Here is a 13,361-nt window from a genome sequence, read left to right on the forward strand (position 1 = left end):
ACTCAGGAGGCTGAGGCAGGAGAATCACTTGAACCCAGGAGGTGGAGGTTGCAGTGAGCTGAGATCATGCCATTGCACTCCAGCCTGGGCAACAAGAGTGAAACTCCGTCTTAAAAAAGAAATGTTTTTTTGTTGTAAGCTATTCTCCACCTTATGAATTTTAAAAACTGAAATATAATTTATATACCATAAAAGGTACCCTCAGAAAGTATACAAGTCAGTGGTTTTTAGTATAGCCATACATTTACGTAACCACCACGATCTAGTTTCAGACCATTTGCATCAGCTCTGTGTACCCATTAGCAGTCAGCCCCCATTCCCCTCCCCATCCCCCCCAAGCCCTGGCAACCACCCATCTACTGTCTGCCTCTGTGCACTGGCTTGTTCCCGCCGGCTCATATAGATGAGATCACACAACACGCGGCCTTTCGTCTCCGGCTTCTTCCACTTCGCATTGTGTTTTCAAGGCTCATCCAGGCTGCAGCGTGGATCAGCACTTTCTTCCTATGACTGAATAACGTTCCACTGTGTGATTACACCATATTTTATCCATTCATCAGCTGATGGACGTATGAGTTGTTGCCACTTTTTGGTTATAATGCTTCTGTGAACAATTGTGTCCTTATGAATATTTAAAAATCGTCTTCGGCCGGGCACGGTGGCTCATGCCTGTAATCCCAGCAATTTGGGAGGCCAAGGCGGGCGGATCACGAGGTCAGGAGATCGAGACCAGCCTGGCCAACACGGTGAACCCTGTCTCTACTAAACATACAAAAAATGAGCTCGGCGTGTAGCGGGCGCCTGTAGTCCCAGCTACTCAGGAGGCTGAGGCAGGAGAATTGCTTGAACCCAGGAAGCAGAGGTTGCAGTGAGCCGAGATTGTGCCACTGCACTCCAGCCTGGCGACAGAGTGAGACTCCATCTCAATAATAATAATAATAATAATCTCGTTGGCCAAGGATGGTGGCTCATGCCTGTAATTCCAGCACTTTGGAAGGCCAAGGTGGGTGGACAGCTTGAGCTCAGGACTTTGAGACCAGCATGGACAACATAGTGAGACCCCCATCTCTACAAAATATACGAATTTCAAAGTTTGGTAGGTGCAGTGGTGTGCACCTATAGTCCCAGCTACTGGGGAGGCTGAGGTAGGAGGATCACGTGAGCTCAGGAGGTCAAGGCTGCAGCGAGCCATGATTGCGCCACGGCACTCCAGCCTGGGTGACAGAGCAATACCCTGTCTCTAAAATTAAAAAAAAAGTAAAAAAACCTAGAAATTGATTTGAATGTCCATCGATAGGTGATTAATTATAATACACTATATTGTGAGATTTTACTCGGCCATGAAAATGAATAATGTAAAATCTGTATCCGTTGGCCTGGAGGGATGCTCATGATATTCTTTTAAGTGAAAAAAGCACCATGCAGAGTGATGGGTAAGAGCCTATTTTTATTGCTAAAACAAAAGCCAAAAAAACCCACCCCTTTATCAAGTATATGTTTGTAGGAACACAGAGAAAGGGTTTGGAGATGAGGGGAAGTAGAAGAGATGTTTCTTTTTCTTTCTTTTTTTTTTTTTTTTTTTGAGACGGAGTCTTGCTCTTTCTCTTTTTCACACACCTTTGAATTAACTCGCTAAAATATATCTTGTATTCTTATGTAATTAAAAATTAATAAAGAAAGGACTGGCATGGTGGCTCACGCTGGTAATCCCAGCACTTTGGGAGGCCGAGGCAGGTGAATTGTTTGAGGCCGAGGGGTTTGAGGCTAGCCTGGCCAATATGGTGAAACCCCGTCTCTACTAAAAATACAAAAATTAGCCAGGTTTGGTGGTATATGCCTGTAATCCCAGCTATTCAGGAGGCTAAGACTTGACAATTGCTTGAATCCAAAAGGCGGAGGTTGCAGTGAGCAGAGATCACGCCACCACACTCCAGCCTGGGTGGCAGAGCAAGACTGTCTCAATAAAAAAAAGAAAAAAATTAACAAAAAAACTTTAAAGGAGGAAGAAAAAGGAACCCACCTCAGAAACATCAACCCTTTCACCTGATTGCTCTGTGGGTTGAAAAGTTCATGACTTGTAGTATCTATTCATGATTACCCTTCCTCTATTGACTACCTTCCTCTATTGATTACCTTCCTCTATTGACTACCTTCCTCTATTGATTACCCTTCCTCTATTGATTACCCTTCCTCTATTGATTACCTTCCTCTATTGATTACCGTTCCTCTATTGACTACCTTCCACTATTGACTACCCTTCCTCTATTGACTACCTTCCTCTATTGACTACCTTCCTCTATTGACTACCTTCCTCTATTGACTACCTTCCTCTATTGACTACCTTCCTCTATTGACTACCCTTCCTCTATTGATTACCTTCCTCTATTGATTACCTTCCTCTATTGATTACCTTCCTCTATTGATTACCTTCCTCTATTGATTACCTTCCTCTATTGATTACCTTCCTCTATTGATTACCCTTCCTCTATTGACTACCTTCCTCTATTGACTACCTTCCTCTATTGACTACCTTCCTCTATTGACTACCTTCCTCTATTGATTACCCTTCCTCTATTGATTACCCTTCCTCTATTGATTACCCTTCCTCTATTGATTCCCTTCCTCTATTGATTACCCTTCCTCTATTGATTACCTTCCTCTATTGATTACCCTTCCTCTATTGACTACCTTCCTCTATTGACTACCTTCCTCTATTGACTACCTTCCTCTATTGACTACCTTCCTCTATTGACTACCTTCCTCTATTGACTACCTTCCTCTATTGACTACCTTCCTCTATTGACTACCTTCCTCTATTGACTACCTTCCTCTATTGACTACCTTCCTCTATTGACTACCTTCCTCTATTGATTACCCTTCCTCTATTGACTACCTTCCTCTATTGATTACCTTCCTCTATTGACTACCCTTCCTCTATTGATTACCCTTCCTCTATTGACTACCTTCCTCTATTGACTACCTTCCTCTATTGATTACCTTCCTCTATTGACTACCTTCCTCTATTGACTACCTTCCTCTATTGATTACCCTTCCTCTATTGATTACCTTCCTCTATTGATTACCTTCCTCTATTGATTACCTTCCTCTATTGATTACCTTCCTCTATTGATTACCCTTCCTCTATTGACTACCTTCCTCTATTGATTACCTTCCTCTATTGATTACCTTTCCTCTATTGATTACCCTTCCTCTATTGATTACCCTTCCTCTATTGATTACCCTTCCTCTATTGACTACCTTCCTCTATTGATTACCCTTCCTCTATTGACTACCTTCCTCTATTGATTACCTTCCTCTATTGACTACCTTCCTCTATTGATTACCTTCCTCTATTGATTACCTTCCTCTATTGATTACCTTCCTCTATTGACTGCCCTTCCTCTATTGATTACCTTCCTCTATTGATTACCTTCCTCTATTGATTACCCTTCCTCTATTGATTACCTTCCTCTATTGATTACCCTTCCTCTATTGATTACCCTTCCTCTATTGACTACCTTCCTCTATTGACTACCTTCCTCTATTGATTACCCTTCCTCTATTGATTACCCTTCCTCTATTGATTACCCTTCCTCTATTGATTACCCTTCCTCTATTGATTACCCTTCCTCTATTGATTACCCTTCCTCTATTGACTACCTTCCTCTATTGATTACCCTTCCTCTATTGACTACCTTCCTCTATTACCTTCCTCTATTGATTACCCTTCCTCTATTGACTACCTTCCTCTATTGATTACCTTCCTCTATTGATTACCCTTCCTCTATTGATTACCCTTCCTCTATTGATTACCCTTCCTCTATTGATTACCTTCCTCTATTGACTACCCTTCCTCTATTGATTACCCTTCCTCTATTGATTCCCTTCCTCTATTGACTACCTTCCTCTATTGATTACCTTCCTCTATTGATTACCTTCCTCTATTGATTACCTTCCTCTATTGATTACCTTCCTCTATTGGTTACCTTCCTCTATTGGTTACCTTCCTCTATTGATTACCTTCCTCTATTGATTACCTTCCTCTATTGACTACCTTCCTCTATTGACTACCTTCCTCTATTGACTACCTTCCTCTATTGACTACCTTCCTCTATTGACTACCCTTCCTCTATTGATTACCTTCCTCTATTGATTACCTTCCTCTATTGATTACCTTCCTCTATTGATTACCTTCCTCTATTGATTACCTTCCTCTATTGATTACCTTCCTCTATTGATTACCTTCCTCTATTGATTACCTTCCTCTATTGATTACCCTTCCTCTATTGACTACCTTCCTCTATTGACTACCTTCCTCTATTGACTACCTTCCTCTATTGACTACCTTCCTCTATTGATTACCCTTCCTCTATTGATTACCCTTCCTCTATTGATTACCCTTCCTCTATTGATTCCCTTCCTCTATTGATTACCCTTCCTCTATTGATTACCCTTCCTCTATTGATTACCCTTCCTCTATTGACTACCTTCCTCTATTGACTACCTTCCTCTATTGACTACCTTCCTCTATTGACTACCTTCCTCTATTGACTACCTTCCTCTATTGACTACCTTCCTCTATTGACTACCTTCCTCTATTGACTACCTTCCTCTATTGACTACCTTCCTCTATTGACTACCTTCCTCTATTGATTACCCTTCCTCTATTGACTACCTTCCTCTATTGATTACCTTCCTCTATTGACTACCCTTCCTCTATTGATTACCCTTCCTCTATTGACTACCTTCCTCTATTGACTACCTTCCTCTATTGATTACCTTCCTCTATTGACTACCTTCCTCTATTGACTACCTTCCTCTATTGATTACCCTTCCTCTATTGATTACCTTCCTCTATTGATTACCTTCCTCTATTGATTACCTTCCTCTATTGATTACCTTCCTCTATTGATTACCCTTCCTCTATTGACTACCTTCCTCTATTGATTACCTTCCTCTATTGATTACCTTTCCTCTATTGATTACCCTTCCTCTATTGATTACCCTTCCTCTATTGATTACCCTTCCTCTATTGACTACCTTCCTCTATTGATTACCCTTCCTCTATTGACTACCTTCCTCTATTGATTACCTTCCTCTATTGACTACCTTCCTCTATTGATTACCTTCCTCTATTGATTACCTTCCTCTATTGACTGCCCTTCCTCTATTGATTACCTTCCTCTATTGATTACCTTCCTCTATTGATTACCCTTCCTCTATTGATTACCTTCCTCTATTGATTACCCTTCCTCTATTGATTACCCTTCCTCTATTGACTACCTTCCTCTATTGACTACCTTCCTCTATTGATTACCCTTCCTCTATTGATTACCCTTCCTCTATTGATTACCCTTCCTCTATTGATTACCCTTCCTCTATTGATTACCCTTCCTCTATTGATTACCCTTCCTCTATTGACTACCTTCCTCTATTGATTACCCTTCCTCTATTGACTACCTTCCTCTATTACCTTCCTCTATTGATTACCCTTCCTCTATTGACTACCTTCCTCTATTGATTACCTTCCTCTATTGATTACCCTTCCTCTATTGATTACCCTTCCTCTATTGATTACCCTTCCTCTATTGATTACCTTCCTCTATTGACTACCCTTCCTCTATTGATTACCCTTCCTCTATTGATTCCCTTCCTCTATTGACTACCTTCCTCTATTGATTACCTTCCTCTATTGATTACCTTCCTCTATTGATTACCTTCCTCTATTGATTACCTTCCTCTATTGGTTACCTTCCTCTATTGGTTACCTTCCTCTATTGATTACCTTCCTCTATTGATTACCTTCCTCTATTGACTGCCCTTCCTCTATTGACTGCCCTTCCTCTATTGATTACCTTCCTCTATTGATTACCTTCCTCTATTGATTACCTTCCTCTATTGATTACCTTCCTCTATTGATTACCCTTCCTCTATTGATTACCTTCCTCTATTGATTACCTTCCTCTATTGACTACCTTCCTCTATTGATTACCCTTCCTCTATTGATTACCCTTCCTCTATTGATTACCCTTCTGCTATTGATCACCTTCCTCTATTCATTACCTTCCTCTATTCATTACCTTCCTCTATTCATTACCTTCCTCTATTCATTACCTTCCTCTATTGATTACTTTCCTCTATTGATTACCTTCCTCTATTGATTACCTTCCTCTATTGATTACCCTTCCTCTATTGATTACCTTCCTCTATTGATTACCCTTCCTCTATTGATTACCCTTCCTCTATTGATTACCCTTCCTCTATTGATTACCCTTCCTCTATTGATTACCCTTCCTCTATTGATTACCCTTCCTCTATTGATTACCCTTCCTCTATTGATTACCTTCCTCTATTGATTACCCTTCCTCTATTGACTACCTTCCTCTATTGACTACCTTCCTCTATTGACTACCTTCCTCTATTGACTACCTTCCTCTATTGACTACCTTCCTCTATTGACTACCTTCCTCTATTGATTACCCTTCCTCTGATTAACCTTCCTCTATTGATTACCTTCCTCTGATTACCTTCTTCTATTGATTACCTTCCTCTACTGATTACACTTCCTCTACTGATTACACTTCCTCTATTACCTTCCTCTATTGATTACCTTCCTCTATTGATTACCTTCCTCTATTGATTACCTTCCTCTATTGATTACCTTCCTCTATTGATTACCTTCCTCTATTGATTACCCTTCCTCTTCCAACAGGGCATGAGAAAGAAAATAGGGTGGCCTGGGATGCAGGGAGAAGAAGTTGAGAGCTACAGGTGCATGAGCCTAAGAGATGTGGGATGTAGGGAGAGGGAGAGAGGGAGAGAAGGGAAGAGAAGGGCGGGGAGAGAGAGAGAAAGAACTGGAGGTGGCAAAGAGACTTAGAGAGAGGCTGAGAGAGCGAGCAAGCTGGTGCTGTGATCAGCTCCAAGCCAGTGAGAGGGACTGTGGGGCAGGAAGAAGATGCTGGCCCCGGGGCCCTCGGAGGCAGGGTCCCAGGAGGAGCAGCGTCTGGTGAGAGCAGGGTGGTTTTCATAGCCTCCGAGTATCTCCTGGGACTTTCCAGCAGACCCCAATCCAGAGGATCCACACTCTACTGCAACAGCATGGGGCCTCCTCACCCATGAAATTAAAAGGCCATCTTTTAATTAATTAAAAGGCCAAGTCTGGGTGCCTGAGGAAGTGAGGGGGGCTCTGCTCCTCCCCAGGGTGTGCGCATGTGCATGGGAGTATGTGTGTGTGGGCAACTGTGTGTGTGCATATGAGTGCGAGTGTGTGTGCGTGTGAATGAGCATGTAAGCTACTGTGTGCATGTGTGTGTAACGCTAGTGCGTGTACATGCATGTGTGTGTGAGCTTGTGTGTCTGCATGTGAGCAAGTGTGTATGCATGTGTGCATGTCAGCGTGTATGTGTGTGCATGTGGATGTGTGTGTGCGCATATGGATTTAGTGTGTGTGTGGATATGTGTGCATGTGAGCATGTGTGTGCATGTGGATATGAGTGTGTGGATGTGAGCACGTATGTGTGCATGTGGATGTGTGTGCATAAATGTGTGTGTGCAAGTGTGTGTAGACATGTGTGTACATGTGGATGTGTGTGTGCACATGGATGTGTCTGTGTGTATGTGGATGTCTATGTGTGTGGATGTGAGCGTGTGTGTGCATGTGGTTGTGTGTGCATGAATGTGTGTGCATGTGTGCATGTCAGCGTGTATGTGTGTGCACGTGGATGTGTGTATGCATGTGGATTCAGTGTGTGGATGTGTGTGCATGTGAGCGTGTGTGTGCATGTGGATATGAGTGTGTGTATGTGGATGTGTGTGTGGATGTGAGCACGTATGTGTGCATGTGGATGTGTGTGCATAAATGTGTGTGTGCAAGTGTGTGTAGATGTGTGTGTACATGTGGATGTATGGATGTGGGTGTCCATGTGGATGTGTGTGTGGATGTGTGTGTCCATGTGGATGTGTGTGTGCACATGGATGTGTCTGTGTGTATGTGGATGTCTGTGTGTGTGGATGTGAGCGTGTGTGTGCATGTGGTTGTGTGCATGAATGTGTGTGTGCAAGTGTAGGTACACATGCTTGTGCATGTGGATGTGTGTGTGGATGTGTGTGTGTGTCCATGTGGATGTGTGTGTGCGTGTGGATGAGAGCATGTGTGTGTGCACGTGGATGTCAGTGTGTACGTGGGTGTGTGTGGATGTGTAAGTGGATGTCAGTGTGTGTGTGTGGATGTGAGCGTGTATGTGGATGTGAGTGTGTGTGTATGTGGATGTCAGTGTGTGTGTGTGGATGTCAGTGTGTGTGTGGATATCTGTGTGTGTGTGCGCATGGTGATGTGTGTGTAGGTGTGAGCATGTGTCAATGTGGTTGTGTTTGTGTGTGTGGATGTGAGTGTGTGTGTATGCCCTGACTTGGAGCAGACGGGGCAGTGGCAGCTCTTGAAGTGGGGCATAGGCCACAGCTGCCCCCACAGGCCTTCAGCCTCTCCGGCTCAACTGGCTCCAAGCAGCATTTTAAACCCACAGGTGTCCACCAGCTTCTGCTCCCACTGTCTGAGGGACATGGACAGATCTCGAGGGCTCAGCAGGAGAAGGCCTGAGGTCCGAGGGTGGCAGAGGGACCAGGTGGAGGACCGCCACTTCTCCAGCCAATCTTGGGCCACTCAGTTCCAGGCTGGGCGGCCACAGTGCCCCTCATGTCTGTCCGTGGCAGCGATGTCGGGGGTGAACTCACAGGCAGCAGAGGTGTACGCAGCATCCGGTAGGACCAGCGAGGAGAGGCTGCTATGAGGGAGTCGGGGTGCTGAGGACAAAGTGCCTGCAGGCTGCACACCAAGGCACAGATGCCGACCTGCCTGGCAGGTCCACGTATGGGGGATTTATACCTTCTACATACGTCACTGGACAACTTTCACATGTTCGTAATAAACATGCATTACTTTTGTAACAAGAAAAAAAAGCCTGAATGACATAAAGATGGTCAGATGTCAGGTCACAACCGAAGACCAGGATGTCGCACAGCCCCTGAGAAGCGGCCACCAGGTCTGTTGTCACGGGTCCATTTCCTCCAAGACGAGCCATGATCCGAATGAGCCTCCCTCACCCCTCTGCCTGCCGTCTCATCTAAGACCCTCAGACCCTGAGTATTTGGCAGAAACGTGAGCACTTCAGAGCAAAAGGACCCAGACACCAGAGAGGGTAAGAGCCTGCCCTTGGATCCCAGCTCGGCCACACACCTGCCGAGGAAGTCCCTCCTCTTCTCTGAGCCGCAGGTACACCCATCTATAAAATGCAGTAATTAAATAACTTCCGAGCCTGTTGTGAGACCAGGAACTTTGAAATAAAACCACAAACATCAAAGCATCATGAAAGCTGCGGAGAACGGTCCACAACCAGGCACCCCCATCATTGCCAAGTGGGGCGGCCACCTGAGACACACACACCTTACTGTCGCCACCAGAACGCCCAGGGACACTGGGGTACAAAGTCACCATACTTATTAGGACCAGGGAAGCCAGGAGCCCTCCCTTACCGAGACACAAGGCAAGTGCCGGGAAGAGATGGTGAGGTCCTGCCTGGGAAAGATGTAGGTTTTATACTTTGCAAAATACCTTAATTGACGTCCCATTTCTGTGAAGATGCGTAGTGCTGCTCATGGCATCCTTGCCCCCAGAGCGATACTTGTATGTGATACTGCCCCCCGTGGGCCCTCCCGCCGCACTCCAGCACAGAGCGAACAGTCACCTGCTGGAGGTCCCCGCTGCTCACTCGGGAGAAGGTGTGGAGCTGAGGGCATGGGCAGGGACGCATCACCAGAGTGAGCCTCGTGGATGGAGGGTGCGGGGGACTGGCCTTGTGCCTGCAAACTGCCGGGCTGGCTAATGACCCAAACGTCACAAGCCATCCTGGGAGAGAGGCAGAGGGGACTTACCTCTTCCTCGGGCCCACGTGTAGACGCGGCTGGTCTCGGAGCTTCTGGGCTCTCGCTCTGCCGGTTCCGTGGGCAAAGGTCGGAAGTGGGGGTCATCAGCTCGGCCAGGGGTCTTCAGGGGCAAGATATACTTGGGGAGCCCTTTGTAGAACCAGGCCCCCGATCTCTTCCAGACCTGAGTGGGGGAAGAGAGCTGCTTGGGGCACAGGACGCAGAGGAGCCTCCCCTGCTGCTCCTTGCCCAGATGACGGGAGGCAGGACGCGGAGAGCTAGGAGCAGAGTGGGAGTGGGAACTCTGGCTCTGCCCTCCCTGGCTGATGGGCTGGGCTGTCAGTTACCTTCCCAGGACTCAGGACATGAACTCTCCAAACCTTCTTTCTCTCCCTTATTTTAGAGTTAAGGACTTGCTCTGCTGCCCAGGCTGGAGTGCAGTGGTGCAGTCATCACCCGCTGCAGCCTCCACCTCCTGGGCTCACGTGGTCCTCCTGCCTCAGTCTCCTCAGCAGCTGGGACTACTGTACCTGGGTCTACATCTGCTTTAAAGACAAGCCCATGTCCTCCTGCTTCTCTCTTGCAGAGCAGGGATCTCAATATGGGCCTGGCATGTGAGACATGTTTATGAAAACTGTCCTCTGTTACCGTCTGTATCCTCCACCACTCGGATCCTAGAGATTGCCTAGTCAGACCCCTGCCCATCCCCAGTCCTTTCCGGCCCCTGCTGGAAAACTCCTAGTGACAGGAAGCCCACAAGCCACCAGGCACTGCTGAGTTTCCACTAGATCTGCCAGTGACTGGCACTTCCTTCCCGCCAGCTGACCTCCCGGGCACCTTCTCTCGCTGGCCCAAGGCAGAGGGCTGCACGGGATGGACTCTCCCAGCCACAAGTACCTGCAGACACCTCCCCCTGCCCCCAAGCTCTCCTCCCTGCCAGCTGACCTCCCGGGCACCTTCTCTCGCTGGCCCAAGGCAGAGAGCTGCACGGGATGGACTCTCCAGCCCCAAGTACCTGCAGGCACGTCACCCAGCCCCCAAGCTCTCTTCCCTGCCAGCTGACCTCCCGGGCACCTTCTCTCGCTGGCCCAAGGCAGAGGGCTGCACGGGACAGACTCTCCCAGCCACAAGTACCTGCAGGCACCTCACCCAGCCCCCAAGCTCTCCTCCCTGCCAGCTGACCTCCCGGGCACCTTCTCTTGCTGGCCCAAGGCAGAGAGCTGCACGGGATGGACTCTCCCAGCCACGTGTACCTGCAGACACCTCCCCCAGCCCCCAAGCTCTCTTCCCTGCCAGCTGACCTCCCAGGCACCTTCTCTTGCTGGCCCAAGGCAGAGAGCTGCACGGGATGGACTCTCCCAGCCACGTGTACCTGCAGACACCTCCCCCAGCCCCCAAGCTCTCCTCCCTGCCAGCTGACCTCCCGGGCACCTTCTCTTGCTGGCCCAAGGCAGAGAGCTGCACGGGATGGACTCTCCCAGCCACGTGTACCTGCAGACACCTCCCCCAGCCCCCAAGCTCTCCTCCCTGCCAGCTGACCTCCCGGGCACCTTCTCTTGCTGGCCCAAGGCAGAGAGCTGCACGGGATGGACTCTCCCAGCCACGTGTACCTGCAGACACCTCCCCCTGCCCCCAGCTCTCCTTGGTGCCATGCCCAGATCCCCAGCTTCTCAAGGACAACACCCTGATTCCTCAGCTGTCCCAAGTCCCCTCTCATCGAGCCACCCCCTCTCGCCATGTTTGTCACTGCCCCTCGGGAGAGGGGCTCAGAAGTGGCCACAAAGCTCCAGACTTGTTCTGGCTGCCCCCATGGCACAGCCACTGGCTTTCCACCCTCTTTCCTTCCTCAGTTCTATCCTCCTTGCATCCTGAGCCTCCCAGGAGCCCCTCTTGACCCCATGTAGTCCCCCAGGGACTCTGAGAGCCAGGTGGGTCAGAGGGGGCCTGCCAGGGCCCAAGCAGGTGTAAAGCATCCCTTTATCACTGCCCTGGGGAAGTGGTGAGAGTCACCCTAAAGCTGGCCAGACAGACACCCCCAAAGGCTGGCAGAGCCCCAGGAATCCGGGGATGCCCACCCTGAACTCACAGGGTGGGAGGTGCTCTGGGTCTGGGAGGCCCAGCCCCTTGGGCTCTGAGGGGTCCCTCTGTTCCTCTAATACCCCCAGCTTGGACACCCAGGCTCCCGACTCCTGCTGTCCCTGGAAGCAAGGCTGAATCAATGGCAGCTTCCACATGCTCGCTGTGTGGCTTTGAGTGAGTTACTTAACCTCTCTGAACCTGAGTTTCTTTATTGATTAAATTGATGAAACGTGATAGCTGCTGAGAAAGTTGGAAGTACTCAACAGAGCAAAGGGCACCCAGAAGGTGTTCACAAGATGCCACCTGCCTGCCTCCTTCCTGTCCCTTCCGCTCGAGGCTCCAGGGCGGAGCAACAGAGGCTGAGGGAGAGCCGGGCTGGACCACATCACAGCCTTGGAAGCTCTTCTCTGAGGACTTCTCAGATGGGACAGCCTCTCCAACAGGAACAGAAAGGACCGTCTCTTGGAGAGAGCCACCGATTAGAATTCAGAGCAGCCGCTGAGTTAAGGTCCCTAAATTTGTAATGCCTCCTTCAGAAAACACCACATACTGTATAGCCTCTTTTCTGATGAAGGAAATAAATTCGGGGTATTCAGTCAGGAGGGGTGGGAGCCTGTAAACGAACACTTTGCAAAAACCTCAACTGACATGACCCTTCTCAGAGAAGGGCAGGCCAAGGTTCCGAGCCGACGTCCTGAATCTGAATCCTGGGTCTGGCACCCAGCATCTGGTGTGATTTGGACACGCTGACCTCCCTGGCCCTCAGTTTCTTCATCAGTAGGCAAACACAGGAGCAGGGCTTATCTCACCGGGAGGACTTGAGGATCAGGCCCAAGAATGAACGTGAAGCCTCAAGGGCCAGTGCCAGGCACGGAGCAGCCTCTCCACAGAGGAGAGGCCCATGGCACCACCGCCACCCCCCTCCTGCCACCTGGGAAACACAAACAGCTTTATCACCAGTGGGCCAATTCCCTACTGGAAGAATTCAAAACCAGAAGACCAGAATCCACCTGATTCTGAGACGTTGCTTCCCACCCCCCAAACTTCCTCTGCATCACATTAGTACTGTGGGATACGAACAAGAGCCAAGCCAAAAAAAAAAAAAAAAAAAAAAGGTTTCTAATCACATACACTTGAAAAGCACTAGGTTAAACCAAGCTCCATCGCTGCGGGACCTCTCAGAGCCTTTACTAAGCTCCATCACTGCGGGACGTCTCAGAGCCTTTATTTACTAAGCTCCATCACTGCGGGACCTCTCAGAGCCTTTACTAAGCTCCATCACTGCAGGACCTCTCAGAGCCTTTACCAAGCTCCATCACTGCAGGACCTCTCAGAGCCTTTACCAAGCTCCATCACTGCGG

At 48.3% G+C, this 13,361-nt stretch overlaps 1 protein-coding gene across 3 annotated transcripts in view; it reads right to left on the reverse strand.

Annotated features, from left to right (window-relative positions):
- Nucleotides 1-13,361, reverse strand: part of RPH3AL (rabphilin 3A like (without C2 domains)) — a 214,571-nt gene that overhangs the window by 33,273 nt on the left and 167,937 nt on the right. For all 3 annotated transcript variants that reach the window (XM_034941192.3, XM_034941190.3, XM_063598632.1), the window contains one exon: nucleotides 9,931-10,105. In XM_034941192.3, coding sequence (XP_034797083.2) covers nucleotides 9,931-10,105 — 175 coding nt within the window. The remainder of the gene's footprint in view (nucleotides 1-9,930; nucleotides 10,106-13,361) is intronic.

The sequence above is a fragment of the Pan paniscus genome, chromosome 19, assembly GCF_029289425.2.
Source record: "Pan paniscus chromosome 19, NHGRI_mPanPan1-v2.0_pri, whole genome shotgun sequence".
Classification (NCBI taxonomy): Eukaryota; Metazoa; Chordata; class Mammalia; order Primates; family Hominidae; genus Pan; species Pan paniscus.